At 48.2% G+C, this 16,752-nt stretch overlaps 1 protein-coding gene across 1 annotated transcript in view; it reads left to right on the top strand.

Moving 5' to 3' along the window:
* Positions 1-16,752, top strand: part of LOC141735010 (scavenger receptor cysteine-rich type 1 protein M130-like) — a 452,930-nt gene that overhangs the window by 231,374 nt on the left and 204,804 nt on the right. The window contains 1 exon segment of the mRNA XM_074567425.1: positions 9,643-9,651. Coding sequence (XP_074423526.1) covers positions 9,643-9,651 — 9 coding nt within the window.

Here is a 16,752-nt window from a genome sequence, read left to right as displayed (position 1 = left end):
GGCCGCCACACTGTCACCACCCCGCTGCAGCGCCGCCAGGGCCTCCAGCTCCCCCGGCGCCTCCAGCCGCTCCTGCTCCCCAACAAGGTAGGGATGACAAAGGTAGGGATACGGCGGGGGCCACTGAGGCCGAGCCTCTGCAGGGGCGAGGGGGGCATCTGTGCCTCAGTTTCCCCAGGGAGAGCTGGCCGTGGGAGGGTTGCCAAGGGATGCCGAGTTCGGCCCCGTGGCTCAGCCAGCCCGCTCTCTCATTCCCAGTGCAACGTGGTGGACCTGTTGGCAAAGGACGGCTGCATGTCCAGGGAGCAGCTGGACAGTCCCGTGCTCACGGACAAAGAGGGTACGGCCGGGGCTGGCTTGGGGAGAGGATCCCATGGGTGTGAAGGGGCAGCGGGGAGGGCAGGGCTCACACGAGGTGCTGGGTTTTCCCCACCCGTGTCCCCCCCACTGCCCCCACCCCAGCTCACGCTGCTCTCTCCTGCCACCCCTGCTGCCTGACAGGGCCAGCACAGCACCAGCCCGGGCTGCACAAGGCAGCGGAGAGCAAGAGCGACTCGTCCGACTGCCACCTCCCTCACGCACCAAGGCCCCCGCGGGACAGACCCAGGAGCCGGGCAGCTGGGCAGGGACAGCTGCTCTCCAGAAAGTGATTTCTTATTTAACTAATAAAAAGCCCTTGATGTTATTTTGTGTTGGGTTTTTTTCCCTTTGTTTTGGCCATGGACGGCGGTCACAGGGACAGAGGGGGCATCCCCTTGACAAATCACAGCCCCCAGTTCCGCTCTCCCCCCTCAGAGCCCAGTGGGAAATACAGCAGGCAGTGGGCTTGTGGGCTCCTGTCGCCTCTGCGCGGGAGTTCTGCTCTGGGCTTCCCTGGGATGGTGACGCAGCTTTCTGCCATTGGGAGCCACGATGCAGATTTCAAGCGCTGTCATGGAACGGCGCTGGCTGCAGTGCTGCGCCTGCCAAGTGAGCGCCTCCGACGCACAGGAACACCAGGAGCGACACAACACACTCCCTTTTACACGGCACGGTGATTTATGATCAAAGCGCAACAAATTGCTGCTCCTGAGCACTGCAGCACAGTTTGTACGTGCAAACCAAGAGGTGCCCAGGCAGCTCATCGTGCTGGCCCTGTTCCTGCTCCAGATGCACCAGGAAGGGACGCCTCAGCCCTAACAAGAGGCAGCAGCCACCAGCTGTGCATTCACTGTTGGCAACGTTGAGAGAGCCACCCCCACTCTTCTAGAAGCTGACACACGCACCGCTGGCATCTTACAGACGCGCAGTTAGTCCAGAGTGCTTCCAGGGTGTTCGGGGACAGCAGTTCAGTGTTCAGCTACAGCAGAGCAGAGCGGGAAGAAAAGCAGAGCCAAGTATCAGCTGCTCATTCCCAGGAAGGCCTGGGTCGCTACACGCTCCTGGGTAAATTCCTGTGCGAGACACTGAAGCTCGTACAGAAGCTCTGCAGTCACAGCCAAAATTGTCACTTTTCAGACTTAGATTGAAAGATCCATTTCTTTCTAGACTATATAGCCAGAAAGCAGGGTAAAGAGGAGGTGAGGTACTGATTCCGAAGGTGTGCAAAAGCACTTCTTTGTCAGCGATGGAATAAAAGGACACGGTCTTCTTTTGTAGCTCCAGCAAAACTCCAACCTTCAACGGTTTATCCTTGCAGAATAACGTTTCTTGATCTCTGTGCCACGCTGACAGCTGCTCTTTGGGACCTAGCCATTCTGCACACCAGGAATGCTCTGCTCTTCCTAATTGGTCCCTTTTTCCAAGAAGTTCATCAGCAACTCCAACAGCCCACCCATCGCTGGCCTGGGGAATTACTTCCCAGTAGTGGCACCCCGCAGAGAAGCTCTGGGAACACGTCACTTGGCTGATGCAGAATCTCTTGGGCGATGGCTTTAATAACAGTGGATGTGCATCCCTACTCAAAACAGAAAGAAAACCAACAGCCACACGATAAACTTTCACCAAAGTTCAATCCTGCAAATCAGCAGAAATCCTCAACCAAGCACCAATGACTGCATCCTGAGCACACGGAAACATTTAACAGGCACAGCTGAGGAAACAGCCACGACAGACTCACGCACTCCAGCGTGAAGGGGAAGGTACTTGCCACCTTACAGGACGGATCTTATTCCTAACCACAGTCGTACTAAAAAATGTGCCGATAATAAATGGGACGCTTCCCTCAATAGAACTGACATAGTCACCCGTTCACTGGGACGTGTTCTTGCACATTTGATCAGCAAAAACACTTGTTCTATGTTTTCAGCTACCGCTGTAGTACTCTGTGTTGACTGTAAAAATAGTTCTGTAAAAATGTGCCGTGGTTTTGGCCAGACTGGCCGATCAGAACGACAGATGGCCCTCCCCCCACTCTCTCCTCAGAGAGGAGAGGAAGAGATAAGGAGATTTACGAGTTTAGAAAAAGAACTAAACTACTTTAATGAAAATAATAATAAATAAGAAAATAGTAAATAGTAATAGAATAATAAAAATTAAAGAAAAAAAGTGTACAATATATACAAAACCGTATCCAGCTCCCAGGATGACGATGGCGTCAGCAGCAGACACAGGGAAAGTTCCAGACTGGACTCAGCGACGGACAGGAGCTGAATTCCGGAACTAGAGTCCGGAGTGCTCGGATCGGGATCAAAGGCAGATGAACAGACAGGGTCCTCCTCAGACGTCGGCCATTGAAGAAAAAACGAGCCAGAGCCCCCTTGGCCCCTTTGATCCCTCAGCTTTTATACTGAGCGTGATGCAGATGGGATGGAATACCCTGTTGGGCAGTCTGGGGTCACCTGTCCCCTCTGCTCCTCCCTGCGGGTGGGACCCTGTGTATCGCAATGCTTTCAGTTAGCTGCATCACACAATAGAATGCAACAAATGTGGAAGTCGTTGACAGTATTTACCATTTAACCCAGGGTAAACAAAATTATGCATAAAGTAAATATATTCCTTTTCTGACCTCTTCAAGTCTGTCCAAAGCATCCTCCAGTTTTCTTCTTCTTTCCAAGGCCAGAAGCCAGACTTGCTGCCATTTGCTGACTAGAAGGTTTGCCCGTGGATTCTGGGTTTCCATTTGCGCCTGGGCTGCTGACAGATACGTGCCTGGTGCTGGGGAACGCTTTCCTGTTAAAACATGACAAAATGGGTTAAGTCTCACTCAGTTCAAACAAAACAAACATTCACACGAAGGGTACTTGACCTTCCTCAAACTACTCCTTCCTGTCCCAGATAACGAGCCCATACCCTGATCGGATTGCATCTGGTGGGATTTTTTGTTTGCATTCTTTTACCATCGCTGGGGAAGGACCACGTGGTTCTTGAAGTAGTTTTTGTGTAGTGGCTGCACTAGTGAAGCCACACAGGTTAAATCGAATCTTTGCAGACCTCCCAGAGAGCTGAAAGGTAAACAACCCGATTTTGGAAGCAGGTTCCACGGACGGGTAAGTATAAAGTACAACGGGTAAGCATATCTAAAAACGCAAAAAGCAATTTCCTCACTTGATGATTCACTTTCCATTCGACTTCACTGAACACACTTCCTAATTGGATCCACATAAATGGATAAATGCGCGTCTCGTTTGATTTAGTTCTTCTAAGCTAAGCACTGGAAGGTATTCGTTATTTTATTTTCCTAACAGGGCGAAAAAGAGGGATATTCACAGAAGCAGATGCATCTTTTCCCGTCCTTCCTGATGAGGCTCACTAGGAACAAGGTCTATTCTTGCCAAAGTTATTCCAGAGATGGATGTTTTTCCAGGCTACCACAGGATGCACTCCTGTGTGAACTTCCTAACCTACAAACTCCGTTTTACAAAAAGGAGGCAGATTCACTCATGTGTTTGCTGAACTCCTTCAGCACTGAAGGCAGATGAAGCCACAAACGACGTCTGGACGCTTCTTCAGAGTAAACCACTTCCGTTAGATAAGAATATAAAAGGTTCATGGAGCGGACGCTGGATTTGTGACTTTATTTTTTTTTGAGGGCCTGTTAGACCTGACACAGGAAAGAGCGCAGCTTAGAATCAAAAGGCCTACCAATATAATAACTAATATGAGTACAGCAGATTGTACCAGGCTCCTAAGCCAGCCCTTTAGCCCAAACCAATCACCCAAAGTACCCAATCCGAAGAAGTCCGTATCAGATTGCACCTTTTGTGAATGCGCGAGGAGTTGTGTAATTTGCTTATGTATCGAAGAAGAGTGGTCCTCTAAGTCCATGCAGCACATTCCGTCAAAGTCCTCACAGCCATGTCCGTGGGCTAGTAGCAAGAAGTCAATAGCGGCTCTGTTTTGCAGGACTGCATGTTGTACCGTGACAAGTCTTCAGCCATCTCAGATAGTATGCGGCTGGTAGCATTTGCTTGCTTAATAACCCAACAGGCAATTGCATCTAAGTTTCTGTGGGCTCTCGCTGCTGCCACCCCAGGGGTAAATAGCGAGGCGAAAAAAGCCTCCCAGCGATTCCATAGCTTAACATTATCGTCACAGGTATTTTCTAATGCTTGTGTTGTGTCACGAGTAAAACGTAACCGCTGTTTTGGGCTTGGATGATAGTGAGGAGTGCCAAGACTAAGCTGTCCAATAGTACACGGGCCTCCTCTAGGGTTAGAAGGGATCCCAGACCAAGCTCTATTTCCACAAATAAAAAAGAACCCCAAGGGGAGCCGCCTAGGGAGCATGGTACCGGGGGCTGAGTGAGTGGCGTCTCGAGCAATGCTCAAACACCATTGTTGTTGCCAGAGGGTAGCATTACCAATAGGTGAGATGACGGTCGGTGGAGAATCCTTTACTAAGCGCCCCTCTTTTCGGGCCCCTGACCATGACCTAAGGCCAATAAACAAACAGTGAGATGCATTAAGAGAATCTACTAAGTCAATTTCCTGCGGCTCGGGCCCTATTGGTAATTTATCATCCCAATTATCGTATTTTTTAAAAAGGTCCTTAAGATTTTTCCATGAAAAAGGAAGCCTTCCAGAAATATTGTACTGCTTCCGTAAGGTTGTCATAGAGTTATTAAACAGTAAAAAGGTCGAGTTATTCAGTGGTACCCCTACTAAGCAGGTGATGAAGGGCGAGCTGGGCGTAGCAAGACTGGCACAAAAGCTAGTTGTATTGAGCGACCTGGCCAGAGTAACCCAGACGTTTTGACGGGGGTCAAAAAGGTGAGGATGGTACCCCGGCAAAGGATTGGCATGTGTCCAGGCCGCACATATACAAAAAAGTGTTAACAGGATCATAATGTTTGAAGGACTCTTCCCCCCACCCCCTTTTTTTTTTTTTTTTTTTTTTTTTTTGCAATGCTAAATTCTTACAATGCTAACTTCATATATTAGGCAACTGTCACACCATCTATTGGCCAATGTTAACCATCGCTACCATCTCTTACCACAGCGATAGCAGTCACATAAAACCCAAGGGTCACAATTACCACAGGCGACGCAATGAATATGTTCTACTGGAGTCTCTGCTCTATTGTCCATAAGAGCACTGCATCAGTCCTCCGAATGTTCTTCGGTATGCTGTTCAGGGGAATGATCTAGCTGTGGATTGGTGTTGTGGCCGTCCGACTGTGGTAGGGGTTCACGGAACGGTCGCACGCTCTTCGCTGGGATCCACCTGGGGCCTCGTTCTGTGGAAACACAAGCATAGCCTCTGCCCCATGTGACAAGGGGGTACGGCCCCAAGACCTTACCTGTCTCAGGGTCGCGGATCAGGACTGGAGCTTTTACGCTGGCTTCGAAAGAAGTGTTTGTGTTAAAGTGGCGAACGATCAGAGGGTTGTTATCTATTAAAGAACAATTTAAAAAGTTAAAAACATACAAGGCTTTCTGTAGACGTTCTTCAGGGGTGGCTGTCCCTACTCCCCCTTTCTGTTGCTGTAACAAGCGCTTTAAAGACTGATGAGAGCGTTCAATCAGGGACTGGCCCGTAGGGGAATGCGGGATCCCAGTGATGTGAGTGATCCCCCAAGAGATAAAAAAGGTTTTAAGTGCAGCCGAGACATAAGCAGGGCCATTGTCTGTTTTGATTTGTGCAGGGATGCCTAAGGTAGCAAAAGCACGCAGCAGATGCCTGCGAACATCTTTCGCCGCCTCCCCCACATGGCAGGAGGCAAATAGAGCGCCTGAAAAGGTGTCAATAGAGGAATGGACGTATTTTAATCTCCCAAATTCTGGATAGTGTGTGACATCTGTCTGCCATAATTGCAGGCTTTGTAAGCCTCTGGGATTAACCCCACCTGGCGCCGTAGGAAAGGAATGTTTTTGACAATCAGGGCAGACAGCCATAATGTTCGCCGCTTGCTGAGAAGTGAGGCCAAACTGACGTTTGAGGCCCCCTGCATTCTGATGGAAAAAGGAATGACTAAGCTTAGCTTGTGCAATACGGTCAGGTAAAACTTGTACCGGCAGAGTGAGCATATCGGCCCATCGATTGCCCTCTGCAATAAACCCAGGTAAAGAGGTGTGCGATCTAACATGTAAAACAAAATAGGGATGTGTTCGAGAGGTTAAAAGGAAAACAAGTTCCTGCAACAAAGCAAACAAATCAGCATGCGAAGTATGACGCAGCACCGAGGCCTCTGCCCGTTCGACGACGCCTGCAACATAAGCAGAATCAGTAATAAGATTCAGTGGTGTAGACCACTTACGAAAAGCTCGAACAACAGCGGCAAGCTCTACAATTTGAGGGGACCCGGAGACTGTCTCAACGTCCGACTCCCATTGTTGAGAGCGGTCATCCCACCAGACAATCACCGACTTGTGTGTTTTTCCAGACCCATCGGTGAACACAGTAAGGCCTTGGAGGGGCTGGTGACATCTCTTTGGTATGGATATTAAGTTAAAATGAGCATGTAGAAGCTTGTGGGACGGAGGATGTGAGGTTGGTTGACCCGTATAATCTGTTAAGGCAAACACGAAAGCATCAGACTGTTGGAATAACCATTGTAGGTACATATTAGTTACAGGTAAACAGACAGAAGCAAAGTCCATCCCTGACAGGGCAAGCAAGCGCTGCCGTGCTTTAATTATCAAGGAAGCAAACATTTCATGTTGCGTCCAAATTGTTTTAGTGGGCTGGTTGGGTAAAAAGACCCACTCAATGATTAATAAGGGATCAGGATTGTTAGGGTCCCATTGAAAAATCAAAGCATATGGCTGACGTGCAGGGTTCAAAATAATTAAATTGAAGGGCAATTCAGGCGCACAGCGGTGTGCTTGCCGTGAGGCAATGGCTTCCGCTACTTTTTGTAATGAGGCAGCGGCTTCAGGACCAAGTCGACGAGGGGAGCGTAAATCGGAATCTCCCTTGAGGAGTTCAAACAAAGGGCTTAAGTCTGAATTGGAGATTCCTAGCAAGGGTCGGACCCAAGTAATGGTCCCTAATAATTTTTGAACATCGTGCAAATTTTTAATGTCCGCCTGTATATGCACAGGTTGGGGAACTATCGTCTGGGTCCTGATGCGCCAACCCAAGTAGGTCCAAGGGGGCATTTTCTGGACTTTTTCGGGCGCAATACAGAGGCCTGCCGAATTGACAGCGGCCGTGACAAGGGCTACGGCCTTTTCCATGAGCTCAAGGTGAGGCGCAGCCGTCAAGATATCATCCATATAATGATAGAACAGAACTTGAGGCAACGCAACCCTGACAGGGCTAAGTACCTTAGCGACATACCATTGACAAATTGTCGGGCTATTTTTCATTCCCTGTGGCAGTACAACCCACTGATATCGTTGCACAGGGGCTTGCATATTGACACTTGGGACTGAAAAAGCAAAGTTGGCAGCGTCATCAGGGTGTAGTGGAATGTTAAAAAAGCAATCCTTAAGGTCAATAACGGTGAGATGCCAATTGCGGGGGATCATAGTTGGAGAAGGGAGCCCTGGCTGCAGAGCTCCCATATCTACCATAGCATCATTGATTTTTCTGAGATCATGGAGCAGGCGCCACTTGCCAGATTGCTTCTTAATAACAAAGACAGGTGAATTCCAAGGACTAGTAGTAGGTACTATATGTCCTTTTGCTAATTGTTCCGTAACCAGTTCTTGGAGAGCGCGAAGCTTTTCGCGTGGTAGGGGCCATTGATCTACCCAAATGGGCGTCTGAGTTTTCCAAGTCAGTTTCAGGGTGTCGCGCACCTCAATGGCCCCTCCTAAAAATGCGACTGAATGGAAGTTCCCCATTGTGACAGCACATCACGTCCCCATAAGACCATAGGAACAGGCAGCACAAAAGGCTTGACGGAAGCCACTCGTCCTTCTGGGCCTTTGATTTGGATCAATTCCGAGGATTGGTGGCTTCTACCAACTCCTCCGATTCCGGCTAGTGCCTGAGGCACAGCTGCCAAAGGCCACCGTGGAGGCCACTTCGCCTGTGAAATTACGGTAACATCGGCCCCTGTGTCAATAATCCCATTCAGGATTACTTGCTGAGTGCCGTGAATAAGAGTACATTGACAAAGTGGTCGCTTCTGGGAAATGGACTGTACCCAGAGAATCTGTGGATCCCCAGTAGATCCAAAACCTCCTTGTCTTTGCTGCGGAGGTGGGTGAGGCGAAAGAGAGCTCGCGTTCTGCGGGATCAGTAGTAATTGTGCAATGCGGCTTCCTTTGGGTACTGTGCAAGGGGGAAATGGGGTCCAGGCCATGATTTTAATTTCCCCAACGGTACTCGCATCAATTACTCCAGGCAATACAAAAAGTCCGGCTAAGGTAACCGATGATCTCCCCAATAGTAGCCCTTGTGTTTTCGGGGCTAAAGGACCTGAAACATTAGTTGCTAATAAATGAACAGAGGAATCAAGCAACGTTACTGCATGTGAGGTTGCCAGGTCCAATCCGGCGCTACCGGCTGTTGCTGGGCGAAGACTTGTGGCGAGGTCACACCCATCTGCATGGCTCGATTCACCGGCAACGATACTTGTGTCTGTGCGTGTTGCTGCCCCGCGCTCCGCAAGCGGTTTCCCTGTGTCGGCTGCCCTTGAAAATTATACTTAGAACGACATTGATTAGCATAATGACGCCCCTTCCTGCATCGGGGACAGATCCCAGGGGCTTGAGCTTTAGTCCCCCCATTAGAAGCGGGACAATTTCGTTTGATATGGCCTGGTTTACCACAACCGTAGCAATTTCCTCCCCCAGACATGCCTCTCATAGCTGCGAAAGCAGCTGCCATCGCTTCAAATTTATGGTCCACAGTACCGATACGATTACAAGCCTCTACCATTTCGACCAAAGTCGGAGCTGGTTTAGGGAGAGATTTAAGTAATTTTTTACAGTCGGCGTTAGCATTTTCAACTGCTAATTTTAATAGCAAAATTTCTCGAGCTTCGGTATTATCTATTTGGCGTTCTAAAGCTTGCTTAAGTCTATCAATGAATTGCATGTACGGCTCCCGAGGTTCCTGCGTAATAGAGGTGAATGCCTTTTGAGGTTTACGGGAATCGGGTATTTTAAGTAAAACCTTTTTTGCTTCTTCGCGGATCGCTTCCAGGGCCTCTCGTGGGCAATCTCGAGCCTGTGCCGCTGGATCAGAGTGCTGACCTGTACCCATAAGGTGCTCCATGGTCAGTGCGGCAAGAGCAGCATTATTATGACCCACGTAGCTGGTGAGGAGAGTTTGAAGGTCCCCCCTCCAACGCGACTCCCAGAGGGAATACTGGGAAGGGGTTAATAACAATTGCGCTAGCGATTTTAAATCATGGGGAGTCATAACGTACGTATCAAAGACAGAAGACAGCAGGCTCGCAAAATATGGGGAAGAGAGCCCGTGTTCTGTGACGGTACGGCGCAGCTCTTTAATCACCGGGAAGGACAAAGCCTCCCACTGCACTCCCCGGCCTTGATAAATAACAGGGGCGACTATCGTTCGCGCTGTTTCCAAGTCACCTTCTTTTAAAGCTTGACGTCTAATATTCGCCCACGTATCATGAGGGTCAGGGGGGTACAAGTCAGGCTCTTTATCGGGATCAACGGGCCCCGGTTCAAGCGGATCTTCCTCAGGAGGGTAGCCTGCGGCACAGACCTTTAAGGGTCCGGGCGACTTAGCGCGTCGCGGAGGTAGCGGAGGGGGAAGCAAAGGCTGAGCTGATGAAGGTTCCCCCTTAGTATCTGGAGAGTCTTTATGGCCCCTTTCCTGTGCCTTAATAGCCTCAAAGATATTTCTCCACCACGGAAGCAAACGCTGAGCCTCGGCATTCCCTGACGTCGCTGAGTCCCACAACTTTACCCCCACATCGTCCCAAAGTTCCCGGGTAAAAATACTGGAGGCCATAACAGTGGGGATCTTCATTTGTACCCACTTAAGCATAATCTTTAAGTCCTGCCCGGAAATATCTTTTTTATGTTTCCGGAGGAGCGTTTTCATAACCTCATATACGTCTCTCTCTGCAGGGGACATCTGATTCCCCATGTTTCCCACAGCTCACCTCTTAAATCCAGAGGGATTCCTGGCCAGTTCCTGCTTCCTTTCAGCAGCTCATTCAAAGTTCCGTGGGACTCGCAGCAAGCCGCTCAGCTAGGCGGTTCACCACCCCATCACGTCGGGGTCACCAATTTGCCGCGATTGAGAGACGGGACGCTGCTTGATGCAAGCAAGATGTCGGTTTATTAGACGCGTCGGAAAGCTTTTTATACAGCTACTTAACAGTTACATAAATTACACAAATTCTATCATTTCTAATTGGCTTAGCTCTAAATGTTTCATTACAATAATCCCTCCTACTTGCGGTTTCGCTACATGCTAGAAGCTACAGTTTTGGAATGTGCTAAAAGCTACAGTGATAACTTGTTGCCTACTCCCTACTTCTTCAAGGTTATTTATCTCAGACCTGCAAGGCCAGTTGTTCCCTGGCTCCTCAGAGTTATTTGTCTCAGATCTGCAAGGTCGGCATGCCCTCGAATTTCTTGCATACTTGTACTTTTCTGCTAGCCGCCCCCGACAGGTTTGGGGTTCGGGCGCAGGTCGGGGTCCAGGGAGAAGACGCGGAGCCGCACTGGGGAGGGACGGGATTGTAGGAATGTATCTGAGAGAAAACGGTCATGTGAGCCAGCCTCCCTACTGTGAGAGATTAGATTAAGGGCAAAACAGGTGGTAGAAGATGGAATTAGTACATGGGAAAAACGGGAACTGAGAAGGCAGGAAACATGTTGTGCTAATGACTAAACAATTTACTATGCGAATTCTTGTAACCAATCTGATGTGTGAATGAACTGCATGCACCACGCGTGGACAGTGTAACTAGCTAATCAGAAATAAGCGAGCTGCGTGTACGGCTACAACGCAGGGTATAAAAGATGATGATCTGTGCTTAATAAGCGGCTTCTGTTGATTCACATTGGATCGTCTGGAGTCCAGTTATTTCTCCTCAGTTTCCTAGACTGTGACAATGCATACATGAATCGCCTTAGGGTGGCACATAAGGGAGCAAGAATTGTAACACGGGGTCCTTCTCGGGCTCCCAGCCGAGAGGCGCCTTCACGGCTGGCAATAAGAAGGGGGTTTAGCTAATGTGTACGTCACTAAACTCGGAGACTTTGACCCAGCCAGCCACGGCCACGGGGCTTCAGCTCACCATTTGTGTGTCAGAGCCATCAGACGGACGGCCCCGTCCTCCTTGAGACACCCCTTGGGGCAGCCGTACCCAGCGCCGGGTGGCTGGATATGGCCTTTGCTCCATGGGAGGCGCTTCCTGGGAGCAGGATCTCTCACTGGGGCACTGGGAAGCCCTCCTGAGGCCTGCATGCCTGAGGGACGGCTCTGCACTGCTCCATCGCTCACCAAAACCAGGGGCGGAGGAAGGCTGCCCTGGTGGCCTCCAAAAGAATCAGCTCCCCTGGGCTCCTCTGCGGCCACCGGGCACCTTTGCTGTCAGGCGGCTCTCCGCGCTGCTCTGCCAGCTTAACCAGCATCTCTTGCCCTCCATCTCTTCCCGCTCCTCACCAGCACTTCTCCTCCCGCAGCTCCCTGACCAGCTCCCCCCTGCTCTCCCCGGCCCTCTGGCCCTTCCCGCCCCTCTCCCCCCACCCCGCCGCCCTCTCCCAACCTTCTCTCCCTCCCTGACCTCCTCCTCCCGGCCCCAGCCGTGCTCCAGGGCCTGGCCCTGGGCGAGGGCAGCCCCGGGGAGGCGGCCATGGTTCCCGCGGGGTCAGAGGGCAGGAGGGGGCGCCCCGGGGCACGCTGGGAGTTGTGGACCCAGCACAGGGCTCCCGGCGGCCATCTTGTGTCGGCTGAGGGGAGGCTGGCACAGGCCGACAGGACAGATCTGCAGAGCCGGGAGCTGCGGTGAGTCCTGGGCCCTTGGGCTCCTGTCAGCCCTCTTCTGCCTCCCTGTTCCTCCCTGCCCTTCCCCTTTCCCTCTGGGTCCTGTTTTTCGCCTCCCTGATGAACGCTCTCATCAGTCTTTAAAACACTTGTTACAGCAACAGAAAGGGGGAGTAGGGACAGCCACCCCTGAAGAACGTCTACAGAAAGCCTTGTATGTTTTTAACTTTTTAAATTGTTCTTTAATAGATAACAACCCTCCGATCGTTCGCCACTTTAACACAAACACTTCTTTCGAAGCCAGCGTAAAAGCTCCAGTCCTGATCCGCGACCCTGAGACAGGTAAGGTCTTGGGGCCGTACCCCCTTGTCACATGGGGCAGAGGCTATGCTTGTGTTTCCACAGAACGAGGCCCCAGGTGGATCCCAGCGAAGAGCGTGCGACCTTTCCGTGAACCCCTACCACAGTCGGACGGCCACAACACCAATCCACAGCTAGATCATTCCCCTGAACAGCATACCGAAGAACATTCGGAGGACTGATGCAGTGCTCTTATGGACAATAGAGCAGAGACTCCAGTAGAACATATTCATTGCGTCGCCTGTGGTAATTGTGACCCTTGGGTTTTATGTGACTGCTATCGCTGTGGTAAGAGATGGTAGCGATGGTTAACATTGGCCAATAGATGGTGTGACAGTTGCCTAATATATGAAGTTAGCATTGTAAGAATTTAGCATTGCAAAAAAAAAAAAAAAAAAAAAAAAGGGGGTGGGGGGAAGAGTCTAACCCTAGAGGAGGCCCGTGTACTATTGGACAGCTTAGTCTTGGCACTCCTCACTATCATCCAAGCCCAAAACAGCGGTTACGTTTTACTCGTGACACAACACAAGCATTAGAAAATACCTGTGACAATAATGTTAAGCTATGGAATCGCTGGGAGGCTTTTTTCGCCTCGCTATTTACCCCTGGGGTGGCAGCAGCGAGAGCCCACAGAAACTTAGATGCAATTGCCTGTTGGGTTATTAAGCAAGCAAATGCTACCAGCCGCATACTATCTGAGATGGCTGAAGACTTGTCTACGGTACAACATGCAGTCCTGCAAAACAGAGCCGCTATTGACTTCTTGCTACTAGCCCACGGACATGGCTGTGAGGACTTTGACGGAATGTGCTGCATGGACTTAGAGGACCACTCTTCTTCGATACATAAGCAAATTACACAACTCCTCGCGCATTCACAAAAGGTGCAATCTGATACGGACTTCTTCGGATTGGGTACTTTGGGTGATTGGTTTGGATTGGGTACTTTGGGTGATTGCATGGCTACTTTTTGCAATAGGAATGCTGGAATAAATTTGAAACGTATCTGGTTTATGCCAAGTGCAACATCTTGACTGAGACAATCCTGCTGGGATGGCTACAGAGTACTGACAGTTTCTCCAGTGTTCAGCAGGGTATGTTTCTTTTAAGCTACCTTTTTGATAAGGATGCAGTTCCAAATGATTTAATGATACTATTTCCCATATTGGCTGTAATCCGTAGGTTAAGAAAACTATTCAGTATCAGTATTGAATTTTACAGCTTTTGTCATTGAGAACATCGAGTGCATTCTGAAGGAAAGTAACTATGCAGTGATAAGGAGAACAAGAGTTTTAACACGGAATTAATGTGAACTATTCATGCTTAGTTTATTGGTGTTATTGATGAGTGAATAATGAGTGAACGCACATTATACAGCAGCAGTAACATTCTTTTGTCCATTGGAGTAAATTTCACCTATTTGCAGCTGAATTCTGCCTGGGATGCCTTAAGCAAAACAAGGAAAGAACGGGCAGATAAGCTTGTTGGAGCTCTGCAGGCAGCTGTTCCATACCAAGAAGGACTGCAGGTAAGATGGTGTGATACACCTAACCCAATCTTGAGTCAATAGGACTTAATGTGGTTGTAGTAAAAAATGTTACGTGATTGGGAAGGTGACATGTGTCACTGATTCTCGCGACTGTTTTCTTCAGTAGGCAGATATTTTTTCTCGGGGTTGGTTGGGTTGGAGGTTTTTCTTCCATTAAAGACTAAGTCTGTTTGGGTTGTTTTCTGCATGTAGTTGTTCACATACTCCTCTATGTATAGATTCGAAATTGATGTGCCCTTTATTGGTAAGACACAAGTTTATAGTAATCCTGCTCCCATTTCCTGGTGGCAGTCAGTACGTAACATAGTAGGCGAGTTGAAGGTGTGACATGTTTACATGATCCAAAAGGAACAGAATACAGGTCCGTATACTCACCTGCAGCTGTTTTCTTTGAGTGGAGGACAGTGAAAGAACTTCAATTTTATTCCACCTTTTTTATAAGTCAAATATTTCAGTTTGACTATTTTAAGCCCAAAATAGTAACATAATGTTACTGGACCATTACAGGAATTCTTAGCGTAATTATACTAAGAATATAGACATACTGGAGCATCATACTAATTCTTACCGTAATTTATCCAATCACAATACTTTGGAAGATGATTCACTTTTAAAATCAGTAGGTAAACTTTCCAGCAGTTTTTTAAGATATCTTTTCTCTATATGCGCTGTATTTTATTTCATTTTTTTGCCTATTCTTTGCAAGTTTGGCTGAGTGGCAGGCCTCATGTCTTTTGTCAGTGAATGGCTGGAAGATGGAAACAGTAGAAGGGTTTTCATGGTCAGATTTTGCAAAGCTGTCTTTTTGCCCAGTGGAATTACTGTCTTTCTTGGTTCATTAGATCTTTAAAAACAGAGTTTCACATGACACTGAGGGCAGTTGCTTGTGTGTTCGGTGCAGACCAAGCAGCAGAACACATCTTAATAATAATGCAACATCTTGTTTTCCATGTTTTTTTCTCCAAGGTCTCTTCTTTTCATACTGCACAGAGGTTGACTTGTAGGGTTACATTAGGAACATTGCCGTTGCTTTGAGAGCTTTGTATTTCCTGGGGCTGCACATTGTACATCCTACAAGCTTGGTACTTTGTAAAAGAACTGTATTTAACTGCCACCTTACGCTCATTTCAACAGACAATATTAAAAGTATTGTGGGCAGATTGTTAGCTACAGCTGCCTCACCCTGTTGAGCGTGTTGGGGGGGTTAGTTCTCCTTTTCCCAAGGAGTTGTGTAGCAGTGGGCAGCTCTGAGAAGCCGTCCTAAGCCCTTCTCCGTAATGAATCACAGATAACAGGCAGGAGGAAAAAGGGCCTGGCAGAGGTATTTTTTCCTCTGTGTAATTAATTGCCCAGAGTGCTATAGGTGTTCTTAATCTTTAACTGGAGTGTTCTTGAGGTCGTTCTGCATTATATCAGGAGTAAGGGAAGTACCCACAAAGCCTCAGAACTGGGGAGACTTCATTTGTTTTTTGAAGTTCCAACTGCCTTATCCTGAGGAGATTCAGTCAAGCTCAGGTATTGGCCATCACTGTCTGATCTGTACTGAATGGGTCGTGTTCCATCTTCCTGATACAGATACCGTTATCCTTCAGCAGAAGTTCTTTTGTCATCATCATTTAAAGTGTGTTATCATTCAGCTACCACCTTCCATCTTTGCTCCGAAGGAGTGCAGAACAGAGTTTGTCTTGTATTTAACCTTTCGGGGTATTCATAAAAATTGCTGATTTTACTCCAGCAGTAGAGTACTAGTCCGCGTGAATAGTACTGGCAGGATATTGCTGCTAATAGGGGTTCAGTCTTGCAGCATGTACATTCTCGTAACCATTACGTGGAATACTTTAGTTAATACTGGATCCCTCGTATTGCAAAAAACCCCTAGGTTCCGCTGAAGAAAGCTGTTTGGTTTTGTTTTGCTTTGTTTTGTTTTCAAAGCGCACAGCAATATTATTCTCTGGAGTAAAAAATTCTGGTATTTTACTTAATGCAACTTTGAAATCTGACACTATTTCTCTGCTCATGCTTCAATTTCCTACTCTGATTTTCAGGCAATGTTTGACTGGGTGGACATTGCTGGCAGCGGGTTGGCATCTATGTCCCCAGTTGGAACAGGTCTGGAGACGGTGAAGCAGCAAACTGAGGAACTTAAGGTATGAACGAGCAATTGATTTCATTTCTATTTTCATCGGTCTGCATTTTCCTGTGGTGTTTAGTATTTTTCTGTATTTTTCAAGAGTCAAAAGCAATTTTCAACTTCTAGTAGAAAAGAATCTGTATGAAAATTTCAGATAACATTTCATTGCACACTTTTCATTTTAAAATGTGTTTAATTTTAAAATCTATTCCAAATTTTGGTGAAAGTACATTTTATTTTGTGAGTGTGTTCCGACAGCTGAGAAATACTTGTAGTGGCATTCCTTGTCTTTCACAGGCTGTAAGGTTATTATGTGCAGGGTTCTTTTGCTGTGACTTTTACGTGTTCTGGTTTCTACCGTGAACAGCTTCCTTGAGGCTCTGAAAGAATGCCTCCACAGCTTCACTTCTGCAATTGCAGGCTTT

The sequence above is a fragment of the Larus michahellis genome, chromosome 27 (genome assembly GCF_964199755.1).
Source record: "Larus michahellis chromosome 27, bLarMic1.1, whole genome shotgun sequence".
Lineage (NCBI taxonomy): Eukaryota > Metazoa > Chordata > Aves > Charadriiformes > Laridae > Larus > Larus michahellis.
The sequence above is the reverse complement of the archived record's forward strand: the minus strand, read 5'-3'. Positions and strand labels throughout refer to the sequence as shown.